This window comes from Coturnix japonica, chromosome 5, assembly GCF_054131305.1.
Source record: "Coturnix japonica strain WE chromosome 5, WE-NBRP24, whole genome shotgun sequence".
Classification (NCBI taxonomy): domain Eukaryota; kingdom Metazoa; phylum Chordata; class Aves; order Galliformes; family Phasianidae; genus Coturnix; species Coturnix japonica.
Genome location: NC_140667.1, coordinates 14,667,031 through 14,685,866, shown reverse-complemented (window position 1 = coordinate 14,685,866; position 18,836 = coordinate 14,667,031). Strand labels below are relative to the sequence as shown.

At 41.8% G+C, this 18,836-nt stretch overlaps 1 protein-coding gene across 5 annotated transcripts in view; it reads left to right on the top strand.

Moving 5' to 3' along the window:
- Positions 1-18,836, top strand: part of PARVA (parvin alpha) — a 58,538-nt gene that overhangs the window by 15,193 nt on the left and 24,509 nt on the right. For 3 of the 5 annotated variants that reach the window (XM_015863945.3, XM_085548465.1, XM_085548466.1), the window contains exons 2-3: positions 18,034-18,123; positions 18,223-18,293. In XM_015863945.3, coding sequence (XP_015719431.1) covers positions 18,034-18,123; positions 18,223-18,293 — 161 coding nt within the window. Of the gene's footprint in view, positions 1-9,275; positions 9,696-14,971; positions 15,158-18,033; positions 18,124-18,222; positions 18,294-18,836 lie in introns of those variants that run through there. The other 2 variants (XM_015863947.3, XM_085548467.1) reach the window with 2 other exon arrangements.

Genomic DNA, 18,836 nt, shown 5'->3' with positions numbered 1-18,836 from the left:
TTTTTCTTTTTTTTTTTTTTAAAAAAAAAAAAGAAGGGAGGGGGCACAGGAGAAACCAGCTACAATGACCTCAAACAGTCTGTGGTCCAAAAGTCTTCATGAGAAGGTTGGTACCCATTTTGTGCTGTAATGAGGGCACAAACTCCCCATTAATATTGATTTGATTGGTATCAGAAGCAAGGGCTGTGCTAAATTAATTAGAGGTAATTCATTGTTCCTCATAATAGTGGAGTGTGCAGTCTGTGAGGCATCTTGCAAGACAGTTCCAGAATGAAATGAACTTTTTTAGATAGGTACTTCTTTTGTGCAGTGTCTAGAATTGGGAAGTTCAGTGCTTAAACAGAATAAAGCGAAAATGCTACGAATGAAGGCAATAAAGCCCTGTTTTATAAAGTCCTTTTGTCTCCTATCACTTTTCTTTCTCTCTCTCGTTTCCTTCCTCTTATTAGGAGCTGCTGTCAAACTGCATTTACTTAGGGCAAGTGGTTCCCTCCGGAGCCCCTAAGCTGATAGCACTGCATTTGCATGCAGGTGCTGCTGGGGCAGCACTCAGCCTCTGCCTGCCCTTTTCTCCCTGCTCTGGCAAGGCAAAGAGAGCTGTAATTATAAACCAACAGGTTTACTGTGTGAGTGCCCAGAACCTGGAAATCTCCTGTTTGTTCATCAGAGCAGGCTGGATGGCTGCTGCTCTTCAACAAAATAGCAGATTGCTTTTGTTGTTAAAGGTGACATCTTCTCTTTTTGGCACTAAGCTTCCATTGAAGCCTTGAATTATCTAGGTGGTATTTTCTCTTGCCTTCTCTTGGTACTTTTGAACTTTATTCTGACAGCAGCAGTTTCTATGAGCATAGAGTGAGCAGGATCTTTTTTTAGTGTTTTTAAAATAAGTCTTAAAAAATTTGTCAGAACAGATTCATACAGAAATCACATGAGGCCACTGAGGGCTACACAATGTGACATTACTAATGTGAAACCCTGTCAACACTTCTTCCTTCTGAGGAGCAAGCAGACTTGTGGGGCAGAAGGTTCAGTCAATTTAAGCTGCCGGTACGTGGGCCAGGAGAGCTAATAGCCCTTCTTGCATTTTTTTAACATTCGCATTCAAAATACAATAAATTGAATAGGCTGCATGGAGGGCTGTTTTTCACTGTTTAACTTCTGGTTCAGCTCCCCCATGAGACCCAGCAAAGATCTGCTGGACATACCAGCTCTGGCTCTGTGCCTCAGATCGTAGGGTAGGGAACCGGGAAGCCACAGAAGTGCAGGTGGGGAGGAAGTGGCAGCAGCAGCAGCAGCACTGAGGTGAGAGAGTGGATGGGTGACAACATCCAAAGGCTGGGGGTGACAGACAGATGTACAATTTGACAGGTGACCAGCTTGCTTCAGAGTGAAGGGCTGAGCCCTGGCATGTTTGTAGAGCTTATTCAGGCAGAGAAGGGGATAGACTGCAGCTTGTGTCTGGGAGCCAGCAGCCCCCATGTGCTGGCCCTGGTTCTGTTCTGAGGCTGCAGGCAAATTCTCATTTTTGTATGTTTTCCATAAAACAGTGATGATGATCATTATCTGCATCAGAGTGATACGGTGTGAGGCCACCACAGTTCTTTAACAACAGGGATTTGTTGGCCCTTGTTTGTGCCCAGCGTCAGCAGATGCTTACCTCCATGACAAGTGCGAGGTTTTACTTTGTTCTTGTTAATGCCATAGAGCAACCGCAGCTATAGAAAAAGGGTTTGAACACTATCCTGGCTGCTGCAAGACTTGTCAATAGCAACTGGGCTGCACAAGTGACTAAGGACCGTGGTTCTCTGACTTACGTTGCAGTACTAATGAAAATGGGTGTATATGAAGAAAGCAGGAGCTGTTGGGTCTGTGGTTATGTCTGGAGAGCTAACAGAAAAAGTGGGGTTAATTTGTTCTCAAATGTAATGTTTCATGGAGTTTTAAAACTGAGTTTGGAGCTCCTTGGGAGATCCGGTTTTATGCTTGAGCTGAAGAGTCATTCAGCTGTGCATTCTCACCTACCTTTATCTCATTCAGACTAGAAATAAATACTCAGATGAATTGAAGTTTGTATTTCAGACTAGAGTTTTAAAGCAAGGTGTAGTGGTATTATGATTTCTTTTATCAGTACTCCGCATCATAACATCATGGCTTTCTAAGGATGGATACAGATTTCCATCTAGATTAAGCTGCCAACATAAGCTTTGCAATAGCCCAGAGATTGCCCATTAGATAAAGCTGAAATACTGATCACTGCCAGTATTCTAGAGAAAGTCAGATAGGAACAGTTCTCATTATTAGGTCAGGGCCTGCTGAATAGAGAAAGGGGGAAGAGCCACCTCAGGCGGTCAAGACTCCTTGGTGCTAGATATCCTAAAGGCATGTGCTGACAACATGTAGCCTCTATAGGATTTAGCTGCAGGGATAGATTCCTTCTTATGCTGTTACTCACTTAAGGGATTATTTGTCAAATTCTGCAGAAAGAGAGCAAAGAGTGCTTAATCAGTTACAGCTAACCGCTTTAGTAATTCCTGACTTGGTCTCTAGAGGGTAATCTAAAAGAAGAGGTGGAAGTCAACGTGACACAAGCATTATAGGAGCTTGATTTTTATACCTTTATAGTGGTTCTTACAGGCCTCCATCAGAAAGGAAACAAATGATCTCTTTAAAGCCAGTGAGACCTTCCTCTTAAACTTGGTCTTTCAAATGATATGATGTATATTGTGTCAAATAGATCATGAAAAACAGAGGTTTGTGGACCCAACACCCCAGTCAGTAATAAACAGAGAAACTGAAAAGAAGCTTCTTCTGCTAGTACTCATCAAGGCAGACTGTGAATCCAGGTAGGAGCCCTGTGAGGCTGCATGATGAAGTGTTAGGTCACCCAGGTACTGACCATCAAACGGCTCCTCGCATAGACCAATGCACTTGGAACACTGATACCAACATTTCTTGGATTAAAATTCAGAGTTCAGGGATTCAGAATCAGTACCAGGACTCCACGGTAGTCTGGAAAGTTACCTTTCATCTCACTGTTCCAGAGTGTGCCTGCATAAGGAAGCGCTGTAAAGTCTTGGAGACAGGCTGTCCAGCCCACAGATGCTCTCATGCAGTTCTGTAATGGCCTGCAGGAGTCTGGAAACAGTCCTTGATTTGGGATCGCCTTATCAGCTTAGTCAGTGGTGCTGACAGTGACAGGACAGCACCAAACAATGGTGTATGTAATGGTTATATACACTGACAAGCAAGTTAGAGCACTGAAAGTGGAATGGAATAGTCTCTGTAATGGATAAGAAGATCTTTGTTTTGCTGCGCCTACATGGCAGTTTGACTTGTTGCTCTGCATCTGTTTGTGTGTGTAGGGCTGGAGGAGTGGAGCCTTGAATACAAAAGACTCAGAAGACTTTGCAGCAGGACACAAGCCTGAAACTCAAACAAATGTGTCTTGATTTGTTGAACATAGTCAGATCTGCATTAAAAAATATGAGCCCTTCTCATGAGGTACTTGTATTTACAAAGTCTTGTACCCTACTACCCCTTGTTTTTGATAGGTATGCCAGGAATTTCCTTTTTCACAAACAATGCCTGGTAGAAGCATGTTTCCGTGACTAAAGCTGTGATGAGAGCATCTGCCTTGTCTGGTTCCAGGAATAACCTACACATCAACTATGTTCTGCCAAGAACACAGGGACTGGTTATTGAGATGAATGGTTTTGGTTAATATGCACCACAAATTAGGCAAAAAGAGATGCCTATGCATTTCAGTTCATAGATAATTATCAAGAAATTGTGTTTGGAGAAAAATAATGTACGGTTGGGGAATAGAAATGTAAGCCTTGGACTTCCTATCCTTAAAATATAAATCACTGCGAGTTCCAAAGCGCTCGCATGACTCATATGCGGAGGTCATAGACCAAATTTGCTGATGGAGGCAGGATGAAACAAACTCGGCTGCATTTTTATGATACTTTTCCTGCTGCTCCCAGCGTTTTATTTACCCAAAGTAATACAATTTTCCAGAGAAGTGTAGCAGCTCTAACATATGGAACTGCTATCCAGTTCACTGCATAGGTGCAAAACGGCTTGGAAATGGCAGTGTGTCAATAAATAGCTTACTGCACGTCAGGGAAAGTAGTCTCACAGGAACCATCTTGCCAGCTTGGCAATATTCTAGGAGAGGAGATCGCAGGATGGAGTTGGTGTATTAATGCAGTTTAGTGAATAGAACCCAGACCTAAAGGAAATCCAACTCGAGTAACACGGAGACTAAATGGAAGGCAGGGAGAGAGTAAGAATGAGGGGCTTGTTCACGTGCAGGTCTATAAATCAAGGATTTTTTCTTTACACTGGCACAAACTGTGAGCCTGTTTTGGATCCCCTTGTAAATCACTCGCTGTCGTTTTTTCACTTAGGAAACAATACCATAACACGGTGCGGACTATTTAGTAACTGATTATGCTGCCTTTACCCTTACTGAGTCATATTTTTGTGCTGTGAGAGGGATCAGCAGGAGCCAGGATTGGGGTCTGATCTGCAGACTGCTTTTATGTCACTTATCTTTCGCTGACTTTCAAGTCTTGTCTCTGTTTTCAGAAGCACTGTTGAGTTTAGATTTCAAACCAGTGTTATTTACACAGAAAATGAGAGGAGAATAATTCCATCCTTAGGTCTTAAATGTCAGCATGTAACAGCGAGCCAGGCTCTGGGTGAAGGTTTCACACCTGAGTAAAGCCTGGTTTGATGGCAGGGAGTGGCTCCTGTTGTTTGAGGCTGCTTTACCAAGCCTTCAAGTGGGCTGACTGTATGCACCTACATTTGTTGTAAAGTTACTACTTATGATGTAAGCTGTAAAGAAGTGTGCATATTTACAGCTATAACATCATTCTCTTTCCTACACGTGTTTAAGGAAAAAAGCTCCCTGCCTGCATTCGGTAACACTCGCCCCTTGAAGGTGTGCTGCAAATAGCAATAATGTGCTGAGGGAGCTGTGCCCCCCCCCCCCCCCCTCCCAGGTCTTGTCAGCATCTTCTGAGCCGCCCATCAGTCCAGTATAGGTGATGCAATTTTGTCAGCTAATTTTTTGCAGTTGCCAGTTAGGTCTGGTCTGAATTGCCCCTTTTGAATGACATTTGCCAACGCTCTCCTGTGTTATTTGGTAGGGATAATTTTACATCTGTAAATATAACTGTGATGCTTGTCCCACCTCCCTTTCATTGCATGGTCTGTTTGAGGGTGAGTGATCCACTTCTGGATTTTAGCTCTGGTAAATGAGAAAGGGAGGGGTTGTTACGTTGATGTCGACATAAAGATTAAAATTAAGGTGTCTGGGAAGGCAAGCTTTAGCCAATAGAACATGCTTTGGAAAGTCACAATTAAATCTTCACATTTCAGTTTTGCTAAGTGAACAATGCACCGCTTGGGCAGCATCTTGGCATTGCTTCACAGAGCTTCGTTCTGGTTGTGAAAGTGATGCAGAGGGGCCTTAAACTGGGGCTGCTGGAGGAGCTGGGAATTTCCCCAGCTCAGTGAAATCTCAGCCTAAGGTACAAAAGTTTCACATCATACATGTCGTCACTTCTGTAGACTGTGGAATGTGAAGAGCTTTTCAGAGAGTTCAACAATTGGATTTCAGAAAGCGCAGCAGGCCCCTGAGACCTTCAGTGACAAAGTAGTGCCACTCATGCCCCGATCCACCCGTGAAATCTCAGATGCCAGCCTCACATAATCCTCATGAGGAGTGGGGAAGGCAGGAAGCCTGTCTGGAGATGCCTTTTCCCTGACTGCATTTATGCCGTGACAGCATTTGGCGCTGCCAGAGATCCAACCCGTAATTTCTGGATAGCTGAGTATTTTATGTGATTCCCCATTTGTATGACTCTGTGTTCTGCTTGTGTATAACATGAGTTCTGCTTTCTCATCCTCTGTGTACGTGATTCCTGGCATTGCAAATTCGAGCAGATTAGATTTAAATTTTTTTGCAATGAACCTGCATCGTTTTGTATGCTGCATGCTCCTGAAATAGCCTGGGGGGAACTTGATAGGCACTATTTGTGTCTGTTATGTAGAGATGTAAGAAAAGATCTGATTGCTTTCTTCTTTCTTTTGTTACCTCTTTCCTGTAATTCTAATCACCATTTTACTGTAGTATTACACTACTAAGGAAGGCATGATTTCAAAAGGTGGCATGGTTGCCGTATTTGGAAGTGGTCATACTTAAAGAAAAAAGGCTTGTTGGTCTTTACAGCAGATTTTCTCCTTCTGACAGCTCGGATCATAGTGTGCAAAGCAGAGACAAATGTGATGTGATTCGCTGACCGCAGGTTTCATTCATCCTTTCCTGGTGCTGCTTGCTGACCTCAAGAGAATACGATATGGGCACCACACTGCTGTGCTGCAATGAGCTTTACTGCTGAAAAGCGGTTTGTATGAAACCAGAAGTGGATGCTGACACTGCGATGTATTGCATGTAGCGAGGGAGAAAAGGACTGGGGAGATTTGGCAACATTTATTACAGCAGTGGTGAGATACTGGGAGTGTTCTACATCGCTCCTAGGTCTCTGTCACTTTGGCATAGAGCAGAGTGAGTGAGGCAGAAGCATTAAGGACCTGGCCCTATAATTTTCCTGTTAAAATCAATCAGTAACAACAGTATGCCAAATTCTCTTCTGATATCAATCCATGCTCTTCTGTTGGCTGTGCCCAATTACAGGAGCTGAGACTGAGGCTGCTGCTTCCTTCTCAGTCTTTCTGATGACCTAACACAAGTAAAATAAAAAAAAAACCCACAAAGGTTTTAAACTAAGACAGGGGAAGTTTAGCTTAGATATTAGGAGGGAGTTTTCGCTCAGAGGGTGGTGACACACTGGAACAGGTTGCCCAAGGAGGCTGTGGATGCCCCATCCCTGCAGGCATTCAAGGCCAGGCTGGATGTGGCTCTGAGCAGCCTGGTCTGGTGGTTGGTGACCCTGCACATTGCAGGGGGTTGAAACTGGATGATCACTGTGGTCCTTTTCAACCCAGGCCATTCTGTGATTCGATGAAAAGTCTCAGGTCTGGGTTGTTGGCCTGTATGTTCAAATTGGAGGCGTCAGTCCTCGTGCAGTCAACACTTTGAAGAAGATCCATGAATGAGGTTAGGTAAAAATGCCTTTTTTTCTTACTATCTGGATTTTCTCAGAACGTAGATAATTTTATCCCATTTGCATCAAACATGCAGGTAGCTTTAGAATCCTGCATCTGTATTGTTTCTAGGGAAGCAAAATAAAATTACAAATGACAGTAATTGACATTACATGCTTTAATTAAATTTCCTCCTCTGTGAACCAAAACCTTTTAACCAAGCATTGCAGTGCTATTTCTGTATTTATTTGTTACATGGGTTAATGTGCTATGTGGCAGATACGGTATTTATCCATTTTCACAAATTAAGCTATCAGTGTCATGTTGCCTTTGAATTGTTTCCTGTATTGATGGCTGAAGCCACTTGAAAAAGGCTTCAGTCCTCCCTGGCTACGCTTCTGTTTTTACAGAGCTGAAAATGGTGGGCTTGGAAGCGAGCCCTTAGGAGCAGTTGGGGGAAACGGTCGGCCCAGAGCACCGTACCCATGTGCTTCTTTATCCTGGCAGTGATGGCTGCTGAAGGAGCGGGGAGGCACAACTGCCTGCGTGATAATTTCCTCGCTGCTGCTGTTGTTAGATTATAGGAGTTAGAAATTAAGGCCCGCTTGAGTTTGTGTTTGTGGTAAGTGAAAATGGATTGCCGAGGGTATAATTAGAAATTCCTCTCCTTGGTGTTCCTGTCCCCAAACCGTGCACTTCAGAGCTGCTGCTGTTAATTTCTCACCAGGTTACACCCCTTGAGAAAACAGCTTTGCTTGAGCCAATTCAGAGCTTTCTTACCCTGCTGTAACTATACCTGTCAAAGCAGTTTGCGTGGATGCGATCTTTTAGCTTTTAGATACAAAAGCTCATCATAAAAAAGATAGCTTTCATTTACTATTTTTGTAAAGACAGCTATTTTTGTGGATGCAAAAGAAGCGTCACTTTATAATTAGTCACTTAGGAAATAGGTGTACTAGACGATACAAATTGTGGCTGCTTCAGACTTGGTGAATTTTTTTAACACCTAGAAATATCTTCAGCATCCTTCTTGATGGTTCCCAGTGGAACTTGATTTTCCTGAGCTGTGTTTACTTTATGGTGGCAATCCTGCTTGGGAGGTATGTGGGACACTTAGGATTCTATTCAGAGATGAAGAAAAGAAAAGCTTGGTAACGAAATGCCAGCTCAGTATTGTCCTGTAATTGAATGCTCTTGTTAAGCAGTTCAGCAGTCCAGTTTCCCAGTGCCAGAAAGCAATGGGACTGCAGGAGTTGGAGTGGGGAATTCCATTACGGCTTCTGAGTAGTGCAGCAGCAGCAAGGAGAGGTGCCCATGGGAATGACCCAGTAACTGCAAACTGGTGTGTATCAGACTCCCCAGAGCTGGTGAAAAGTGTGACTTCAGGAAGGCTCAGTGTCTCTTTTTTTGCAGGAGATCACGTCTGAAATGAAACCTGTGAGGGGGAGGTGTTGTGTAACATGGCTGAATAACTCTGAATGAGAAATTTCTCTTGGTTTTCCATACTTGCCCTTGGGATGGTAAATGGAGTTCAGCTGGAAACTAGAAAGGTACCAATTTCTGCTGCTTAAAAGTGAGTTGGGGGTTTATCACCTTCCTCACCCCCCCTCTAAATGGAACAGGCACTTCACAGCTTCTGAAAAGTTTTAATTTGTGGAGCTCTTCCTATGAATTTGATTTTTGTCCAAATAATTGCTCTAGATGATCTTTTCTTTACTGTCTGTCCTTGGGAGGACCCATAGCCAATGGAAGGCTAGTTACTATCTTACCAGTAGTTTATTATTCTTTTGATGGCTCTTTCCTGTTCTTTCCTCCTTCCTTAGATTATATATTCTTTTTCGGTTTTAGAACTTTATCTCCTTCCATCTGAGTTTTCCTTACCATTCATTAGTTAATAGGGAAGCATTTGTAGAAAAAAGAGTCCTAAGATCAAGACCTGAATTTGCTCACATCATGCATGCATTTCAATTCTGACAACAGGATTCAAGGATGCTGTAGCTTTTGTTGACTTCAGCCTTCACCCAGACTTGGTTTCCCCCCCAAAAAAAAACAACAGAAAAAAGCTTCTTCCAGTACTGCCATGTCTGTGCCCAGACCTTCCCTATGCTTTAAGGGGAGCTGTAAATAAGAAGTTATGTGCAGTAGGAACTGACTATGAGATGAGTAAAAACATGTGCCTTAGACGTGCCGTTTGAGTGTTTTGTTCAGTTATGTGACAGATAACAAAAGCACACAGTCAAAGCTGCAGCCCGCCGTTCAGAATGCAACTCACCAAGCTGCAAAAAGCAGATTTAGCTTCTTTTGCAGATGGTCTATGAGTCTCATGTGGCATCATATTAAATTATATAGGCAGTCAGCCACTTGTTCTGAAGCGATGCTCCGAGCTCAGAGTTGCAATGTGCTTGGACCATTCTGTTGGAAAACAGGCTCTAACAATACGGCTCTGAAGAGCAGCAGCAAAGGGGCCTGCAGAGCAAGGGGCTTCCAACACCTGCGAGGCTGTGGTTCTCCCTTGGATGCACTATGAGGGTGGCCTGGCAAACCTACGATGGGCTGTGGAGCGTTTTGCCCTAAAGGTAGGAGATTAGACCTGGCTCATTCAATTATTTCTTGTCTCTGTCTGTGCGGTGTCTTAGGAATATTCCTTTCTGACCTTGTATTTTTGTCAGTGGTAGCTATTTTTGTTTGGTAGCAATTTGATGAGAAGACTGGGAGTTGATTTTCTCCCTGCTCTTGTGAGGTTTCATTTTCCAGGGAGGTACAGAAGAAAAAATCCAGTCGTTTGTTCATTCTAAAGGCTATTCCCTGAAAATATTTCTGCAACATGAGTGAGTTTTAATTAGCGCTTTCACCTCATGGTATTTCATGTGAGTGTGTGTTTCTGCTAAGTTCAATTTGGTGCACATTCAGTCCTTAAGTAGTACTGGATCCAGTGTGAAAATAATGATTCTTATCAGCTGAATATCCACTCAGGGAAAATTGTCTGCTGTAGTCCAAAACGTGTTTGAGATGGGCTGTATCATGCACTAGGCAAGTTTAATATTTGTGCTTAATAAAGTGAAAATTTGATACTGCTAAGCATTTCTTAATAGGACTAGTACCATAAAAGCATTTATGGCATCAACAGCTGAAGGATGTTGTGTACTTCTGGGCAATTCTAAATGTGTTAGTGCTGTAAAAGGAAATACATTTAAGGTTATTTGGATGCTTGGATTGCATTTGTTTTGTGTTCACCTGCAAAGTGCAAAATACTGTATCACAGCTACTACTGGTATGGATGTTTTGCTGCTGAAATTGGTAAACTGGTAGTGCCAGGGAGCCGTGGGTGCATTTCACAGGTAGGAGTGTTACACAGAAGTGTTTCCCACATCTGATGGATTTGACAAGGAGCTGATTGCAGTGCATGTGCACTTCAGGTCTGTGAGTTTACCCCTACAGTGCTGGTGCTTACACTGCTTGCAATTCATTTCCTGATATAAAACATCTAAGTGCCATCATCAGATGGGCACCTCAGGAAGGTGGTTTTTTGAGATGGAACATTTAGACATGGGAGCAGCTTTTGGAGTTCTGTGAAGAAATAAGCAGGATCAGAAACGTGCAGGAAGGTACCAGGAAGTGCCCTTGTAGGGCAAGGCACAGGGCTGGATAAAAATCACTGCTGCTGAAGGGAAGGGGGACCTTGCTGCTTACAGCATGACTTTGGGAATTGAGAGGTACAGCTGTTACTGTCCATTCTGTAACACTGCAGACAGATTTTAAGGCTGTATTTCTAAGTGCCTACCCTCCATTCTACAAGTGCAGTTTGTGTCTTTAGAAAGGAGACATTCATTCCTTAATCTATAATTACATTGCTTTCTACTCTGGACAGTGGGATTAATGATACGGTCTTCTGTTGATAAGATATTAAACCAATTAATTGTCCTATACAGTCCTCAGCTTAGGTTGGTGACAGTTGACTGATTTTCTGAGCAAATAGAGAACTATCTCTGCTTTCCTAAGCCAAACAGAGTTTTCAGTTTGTTCCAAAACCTGCCTTACATCATCATCTTGCACTTTTGTGCAACTGCATGTTAGTAGAACGCCACAACCATTCTAGTGACCACAGCACAACTGGTTAGTAATCTCCTAAAACACAGTTTGGATGAATGCTTGGCCAGCTCTAGGAGCTGCAGCTTGGAAATTGTGCTCATGTGTGATACATTAACCAATTCTCAGTCCTTATTGTTGAAATGCAGCAGTTCTGACACTTTTTTTTTTTTTTTTTTTTTTTTTTTTGCCTTCTTCAAAAATAAGGTTTATCTACACAAGAAGAAAAGAGCAAGAAATCCAGGAAATCCGCAGCTAGTTACTGGTGTACCCTTACATTCCTAAGAACTATTTTGGGGTTTTCTCTTAGGAATAGCTAGAACTTGTCGAGCTGGGAAAGACTGCTTGGAACAGTTATTTGGTTTTGTCTTTTCTGCGTGAGCACCGCTTGTTGATGTTGGAAGAGCAGCTGCTAGCTGGATGGTGATTGAGAGAACACAAGGCAAGAGTCAGTCCTTTATAATCAGCTTCTCCACAGTGTTGTGAAGAAATCTACAGCAACCTGTTGGATTTGTAGAATGAACAATTACCTCTCCTTGGTTCTGAGGTGTCTCTGACTTTCTTTTGGATGTTGATAGCTGCTGATTTTATATAACTCGAGAGATATCGACTTCTGCCCTTGGTGAGGAGAAGACAGATGCTCTTCCTTCTGTCTCAGAATTGCCTCGAGCGCCTCACATAGTTTTGAGATGTGCAATATCTCAATTAATTGGAAGCTGTAGGTGTCAAAGGACTTGTTTCAATGAAATATCTTGTCCTAAGGGTTACCAGGTGCAGACCAATTAACATCCTGCAGGAATCAAGGCTGCTACCAGTGTATCTGAGATGAATCTTTGGAGTTTTCAGGCAGGGATCAGATTGAGCACAGCACATTCTGCTGTGGTCTTGGAACAGTTACAGCGTTTCTCATATACATGCTTTGTTCTTCCATGGGGGAAAAATAGACTCATTTGAACTCCCGTGTTCCTTCATTTGCAAAGCAGTTATGTAGTTTTTCTTCAGTCATATGTAAAACACTTCTGTAGGGTAAGAGGCTTTACGCAACATCTGCAGATGCTGCTTATATATTTTAAAAGCAATATTGAGAGGATGTGCTGAAAGAATGAATGGAATGACTGACATCTGCTTTAGCTCGACACCACACTACTTGTTACCTCCTAGAAATGACAGGAAAATTCAAAGAACTTTCATCCCAAATGAAGAATGTGAGCTTCAAGAAGCCTTGTGACATGGTGCAGAAAATTGCATGTATTTTATAGGTGGCTGAATTTGCTCCCTATTCAGCAGTTTTTTACCCACTTAGACCAGAGTCTTGTCAATCTATAGAAGGTGTTTTCCCCGCTAACTAGGACAAGGAAAAGTAAAATGAAGTAGGGACTGAGGCAGCATTGCATGCATGAAAGTCAAATTAAAGCATTTCTCTCATAATTATTTCTTTTGTGAACAGCATTTCTGCTGTTCTTTTTGTCTATATGCTGTGTTTGGTTTAATGGAGAAATGAGAAAAGAAAATGTATTCATTTTTGGAGGCTGGGTACTAATGCAGTAACATTAAAGGCAGGCACATTGTTGTCAGCCAGTTTGCATATTTATTTACTTTTACAAATGGTTGGCTTGGAGTCAGCAGTTAATGGAATGAGAATGATGTTCCTGTACAGATCATTTCCTGAGAAACATTTTCAATTACAAACATATCTCTGCTTTTCTTTCCTCATTTGTTATGTCTTGGAGAATAAATGGGGAGTAGCATTTACAACTTAAGGTTTATGTTCTGAAGACAATTTTAACAATGATCCCAACATAAAAAGGGCCCTTTGTAGTTGCAGACATATGTTTATGATGTTTTGTGCTGTGAATATTGAATTTCTGGTGGACGCTGTGTCACACTCTGCAAACTTGTAAACATCTATAAATCCATTGGATCATTTTAGTACCATGTGTAATGCAGATTTATTGTCTTTTGTGTGGATTTCTTTTGTTCTGGAGTTGAAGCTGAGCTGCCAAAATCCATATTGGATGAATTATGTATGCAAGAAAATTAGGCAGTACTATTTTAGATTAATATTTTCTTTTCCCTTTGTGGACTCATAAGATGCACACACACGAGCGTTAGAAAATAGCATTTTGGATAGCCCAGAAAGTAATTGCATAAGTTTGCTTGAATAAACAGAATCATTCTGTAAAAGCTTAAACGTGGACATTTTGAAAGGAGTTTCACTGTCTGTTTTTCTCTCTCTGACCATCTTAGGTAATTTGGATCTCTTCTCACATTTGCCAATACAAACTCAGAATTACTCTGCTGGAATTAAATCAGGGGATAAAAGTGGAGTATGTTGAGAGGGAATAGGAAGCGTGCTGAGCCAGTGAGTGAGTATAAACAGCATCAGCCCACAGAAATCTGTGCAGATGCAGCCATTTACACAGGTCTGTGTTGCAGTCTCTCAAGCCAGTAGAGGTAATGCTGCCCATTGTGCACAAGTGGGTGTGAAAGCAAGGCATCAGGGTCATGAGCCTTCATCAGAAACTTGTGCCCAGGAAAGAGAATATGAAACCAAACCCAATTCATCTAAATTTGGCTGAGCTACAACTGATCAGATATCTATGTCTGTACAAGAACTGCAAAGGCATTTCCTATTAGAAAACAGCACGTTTCCAAATGGATGGTAGTTTCTGGCTGCTTAAATGTATGTAGCATGTGTGTGCGTGTTTGAACGTGTGTATATATACAAATATCCAGTGCTGCTCTGGCAACATGATGTCTGCGGCTGGCCTTCCATGTGGTGCTAGTTCCAGGAAAAAGTAGCTGAAGATAGAGACGCTGCATATAAACCCTCTGTCTGCCATAGTAGTTTACAATGTGAGGTAGTCTGACTTGTTATTTGAAGCCTATACTCCTGGAGTCATATGAGTGTCAACAAGCCTCAGATTCCCAAAAAATAAAACTCCCTGAGAATGGCACAGAAGGCACTGAATGGAAAACTTTCATATTAAAAAAAAAAAAAAGCAATTAAAAAACTCCAAATGCATGTGAGTGTGTGCACATATATATACTTATATATATTTATACATATATATACTTAGAGTTATGTAGCTGTATATATTTAAATCTCCCTCCCCCACCCCCACCCCTTTTTTTTTAAGATTGAGTTTAGAAGTATTATGTCGCCATGCTCCTGCAGCATTAGTGTTCAGCTCTAGGTAATAAAAAACTAACAGAATTGATCCCTTCCTGTGGTAGCCCTGGAGTAACCTAGGTTTGCAAGTACGGAATCAATTATCTGGAAAAACATGGCTGAAGCACTCATAGGAGAGACCATCTAACACTGCATCTTGCTGTATTTATTTTGTGATTCTTTGGACTGAAGTACATGTAAGTGTGCATTGGGCAATGTGGCATTTTGGAGATCAGTTAAATAATAAGATGTGTTTTATTCAAATCAGGATAACAGTAAGCCATGAATACTAAGCAGGGCAGCAAAAAGCCTTCAGTACACAAAATAAAGGAGTAAAAAAAAAACAAATGAAACTCTAATAAATACAACGTGGAGCAACAGGCTGCATGTACTAGAGGAATTAAGCCAATTTAAACCGTATGGGCAGTACTCCACTTTCAGATGTGCTCAGCTTCCAAGGGTTTCAATGGCAGTTGGAAGCATGCATCAAAGGGCAGCGTCTGGCTCAGAGAACCCACGCTGGATTTGATAGCATAGGTTTATGACCTTGTAATCCTAGAGCATCTAAAACAGTGAGAACTTAAAATAGCTGCCGTAGTTGCTGCTGATAAAAGCTCGTGGGCTCCCTGGCTGTAGGGCCAAGTTTGGTGCTGGCGTGACACGAGGAAGTCTGTTGACAGCTGATAGCAGTGGAGTTGTGCTTGATTACATCACAGTGAATTTGGCGCGTGGAGCCTCATCACAAGTCTGAGGAGAAAAGCGTCCGTTACTTATCCAGAGGTAAAATGGAGACTTCCACACTGCCAGTCCACAGAGATTTCTCTGGGCCTTGCATAATCCCTTGCTTTAAATGAATATTCTCTCCTCAGCTCCACTTGGCATCCCTGGGCCTTTATGCCGCAAGGCTCAGAGGGATCTCACTATACTGTGCTCTAAGTCACTCCTCAAAGTATCATGGAAAATGAGGTGATTTTATATTAATTTCAGCTGCTGCAAAAACCATCCCAAACCTGTGTGCTTTGTATTAAATTACTAAATCAAGTGGTTTTCAGGAAGAGTAATTAAAACAAATTAATGAAAGGCAGCAGAAAAGTAGGTTCCCCTGCTGAAACTGTGGTATGCAAACTAGTAACCTCAGTCACATTTTTGTGGTTCCTCTGTAAGCACCTAAGTGTGTAATAGTGGTTTGTCATGGAAGTTTTTCGATGGAAATTCTTAGAAAGCGTGGTTGTGTTACTTAATACATTTTCTCTCCCATTACGTACAGATTGATGTGATGCATATGTTCTTACATCCTCAATTTAGTAGTGCTCTTCATCTGCAGTAAATCTTCTCAGTACTGGGAAGGAAATGAAAAAGGTACTCTTGGAGCAAGGGTTACTCCCTTGTGTTTTCTGCTCTTGGGGGCAGGAGGCAGGAATGTGGAGCCAACTGGCTTGGAAGGACTTGTTTTTACTGTGCTCACTGTTGGGCTCAGTGTGGAAGAAAAGCTTTCTGCCTACGAACACTTGTGTGGAAGTCCTTTGTGAACTAAATAGTTCAGAACAGAAAGATTTCCACTCGGAAGTTTTCTGTGCACCGCTGTTTTCATGTCTGTAGCAATTTGGAACCAAAATGGAAAAAAAAGCAAAAGAGGTTAAGAAAAGCAACAAAGATTTTCTCTGAGGAGTGCTAGCAGTTCAAAAAATTGCCATTAAGTGTAAACAGTTGCTGAGATTGTACATACGAGCCCAAATTCATCGCTGCTACAACTGCTCAGAACTCCATGGAGTTACACAAGGGATGAATTTGGTTCATTGCCCTCAGCCTTCAGTTTTAGAGGCTGTTCAACAATCTAGGGGCCTGTTATTGTCAGTGTGATTTTATTACTCCTTACAGCTGCTTATGTCAGTAATTTAGAGGTGCACAGGCAGGGTGAGTGTGTGAACTTTCTGTTTTAATATCGAAAGTGGTGGATTTTTCAAAGTAATTTTTTGTACTATTCCAAGCAATAAGCATTCAAGTAGCCATTCCCATTCCTGCCATGAATCTTACACAGACGCCTGAATGTAGCTATGCAGACCCTTGAAATGCGTATAGGCATTTCATCTGGCAGAGCACAAAACATTTCACTGAGCTTTAGAAAAGGTTTGGAAAGTTTCAGGTACTGTTATCACGCCAACTAATTATCACGGTGTTCATGTGAAGTTTATATTGCTTATTGCACACAAGATGTTATGTTAGAGAGGCAAATCCGTTTTCCAAAAGCTAATGTATGGGGCAGTAATTGGGCCACGGACAAAACATAGGATGTCTGTTGTTGCTTTCTACTTCTCTGTTTTCATAAAATCACAGAATCATAAGGTTGGAACGGACCTGCAGCCACCTGAATCTGTAGTACTTATGCAGGATGATAAATTTACTGCACCTTAACCTCTGATTGAGACAGTTGGGCTAGCAACCATTTCTGTTGAGTATACTGGAAGGGGAATGTTCCAAGGAATGTGAGTTATGGGTCATTCAGAAGACAGTGTGCCTCTTTCCTGGCTTTGTAAATCAAGTTGCACTGAGTCCTTGATTATGAAGCACATGCAAACTTGTGCAATCACCAAAGTGGGCACCCTCCTTGCACGATGATATGTATCCTTCCATAGCTGTAGGATCAGTGTACTGGCTTGTTTGTATTTATTATCTTCTATTCTGAAGGCATGCTTAGGCAGCAAAGGAATCCTTACATCCTGTTAGAGTTTGGATCATCTAGAGGCATGAAGGTAGTTGCTCTGGACTTTGCCACATCTGGGATGGGTACGGTAATGAACTAGTGGCAGGATTATGTGATTACTTCTCTGTATCTCTCTGTTCCTATGTCTTCAGAGCATGCATCACAAAGGCATTGATTTTTGCAACTTTAGCTGAGTAAGAACTCATCCATCATTTCTGACAATGGTGGGGTTGTCCAAAATACGAGTTCTTGATTTACTTTCTCATCACCATGTCCAGCTTCTTTTGCAGCCAATGTCTAGACTCCACGTCAAGGTAGTACTATTGAGGGTTCATTATCTTCTCCCTGCATCCTTCTGCTGTGTTTCAGCAGAACAGAGCTCAAGGATGCAGGCCAGAAGCATCCCACAGCCTTCTCCAGCTGGTCTCTGACCTGAACAATGGAAGGAACTGTGTCCTGGAGGACCATGCTGCCACCGTACCTTCAGTCCTAAATAGTTGGTCTGGAAACTCCTGTGTGGATGGATGGGTGGCCAGACCTGGCTATTCTTAAGGAGCTAGACTTAAAGCATTTCCAGAGCAAGGGTGACATAGCTGACAACAATAATCATTTCCCTCAGGTGAAATGATTCATTAGTTTTAAAGTGTTGGGACCATTAATATGTGAGTGAGCCTCTTAAAACTTGGGACAACAGGCCTTGTTCTGAAAAAGCTTTGAGAAAATTTCATTGATTCCACTACCATTAGCCCTGCTGCTCAAATGAGTGAAGGTTTGTTGGCTGAGCTTCCCATTTTTGTTAGCTATACTTTATTGCTGTAATTACACCCAGCGGCTTATCTAATAGACTCATGTTCTCATAAGGAAATTAATACAATTAATACTACTTTTAGCAAGAGTGAAATAGCAAGTAAAATTGAATTGAATTTGACCAAGCTCTTCTTTTTTTATTTCCTAGTATCTGAATTACAGGAAGAAGGAATGAATGCCATTAACTTACCTCTCAGTCCGATTCCATTTGAACTAGACCCTGAGGACACTATGCTAGGTAATTCACAACGATTTTACATCTCGATGTAAAAGCTTAATGTAAAATAAAGTGTCATGCCTGTAATTGTTTCTGATGTCTACCTTTTAAACCTTCCAGAGGAAAATGAGGTCCGAACGATGGTCGATCCAAATTCAAGAAATGACCCAAAATTACAAGAACTAATGAAGGTAATGAAGAGCATGCAAACACTTTCAATGTGTTTGCATGAAAATGAAACTATTTTTAATGCTATCCCTGCCTCTTTCATTTGAAAGCTTCAGAGCTCTGTTTATGTATTAATTAAACAAAACCACATGGTGCATACGTCCCAGTGAACCAGACAGGTTAATTTTTGCTATAGCTGTGGCACAGTAACACTTTGGATTAAACTCCCAAGTCCCGATTCTTGGTCCTATCCACCCTCTCAATGTAAAATCATGCTGACTTCCCTCATAGTCTTTGTAATTCTTGGGATAAGAATTTCAGCAGGAAGCTTCATTAGAATCAACTTCAACACTTTAATTTATGACAAAAATGTTAAGATACTACTGAAATCAAATGGCAGATTTCACTTCAGAAAGCAATGTGTGAGTTGTCTGTCTAGACCTTGTGGAGCATTGACTCAGCCACCTTAGAAGTGCTTCCTGAATCCTTCCTATTTTCATCTGGTAGTATTTCAGACTGATTGTACTTGAAATTCAAGGATTGCAGCTTTGGTATTCTTTCTGCTC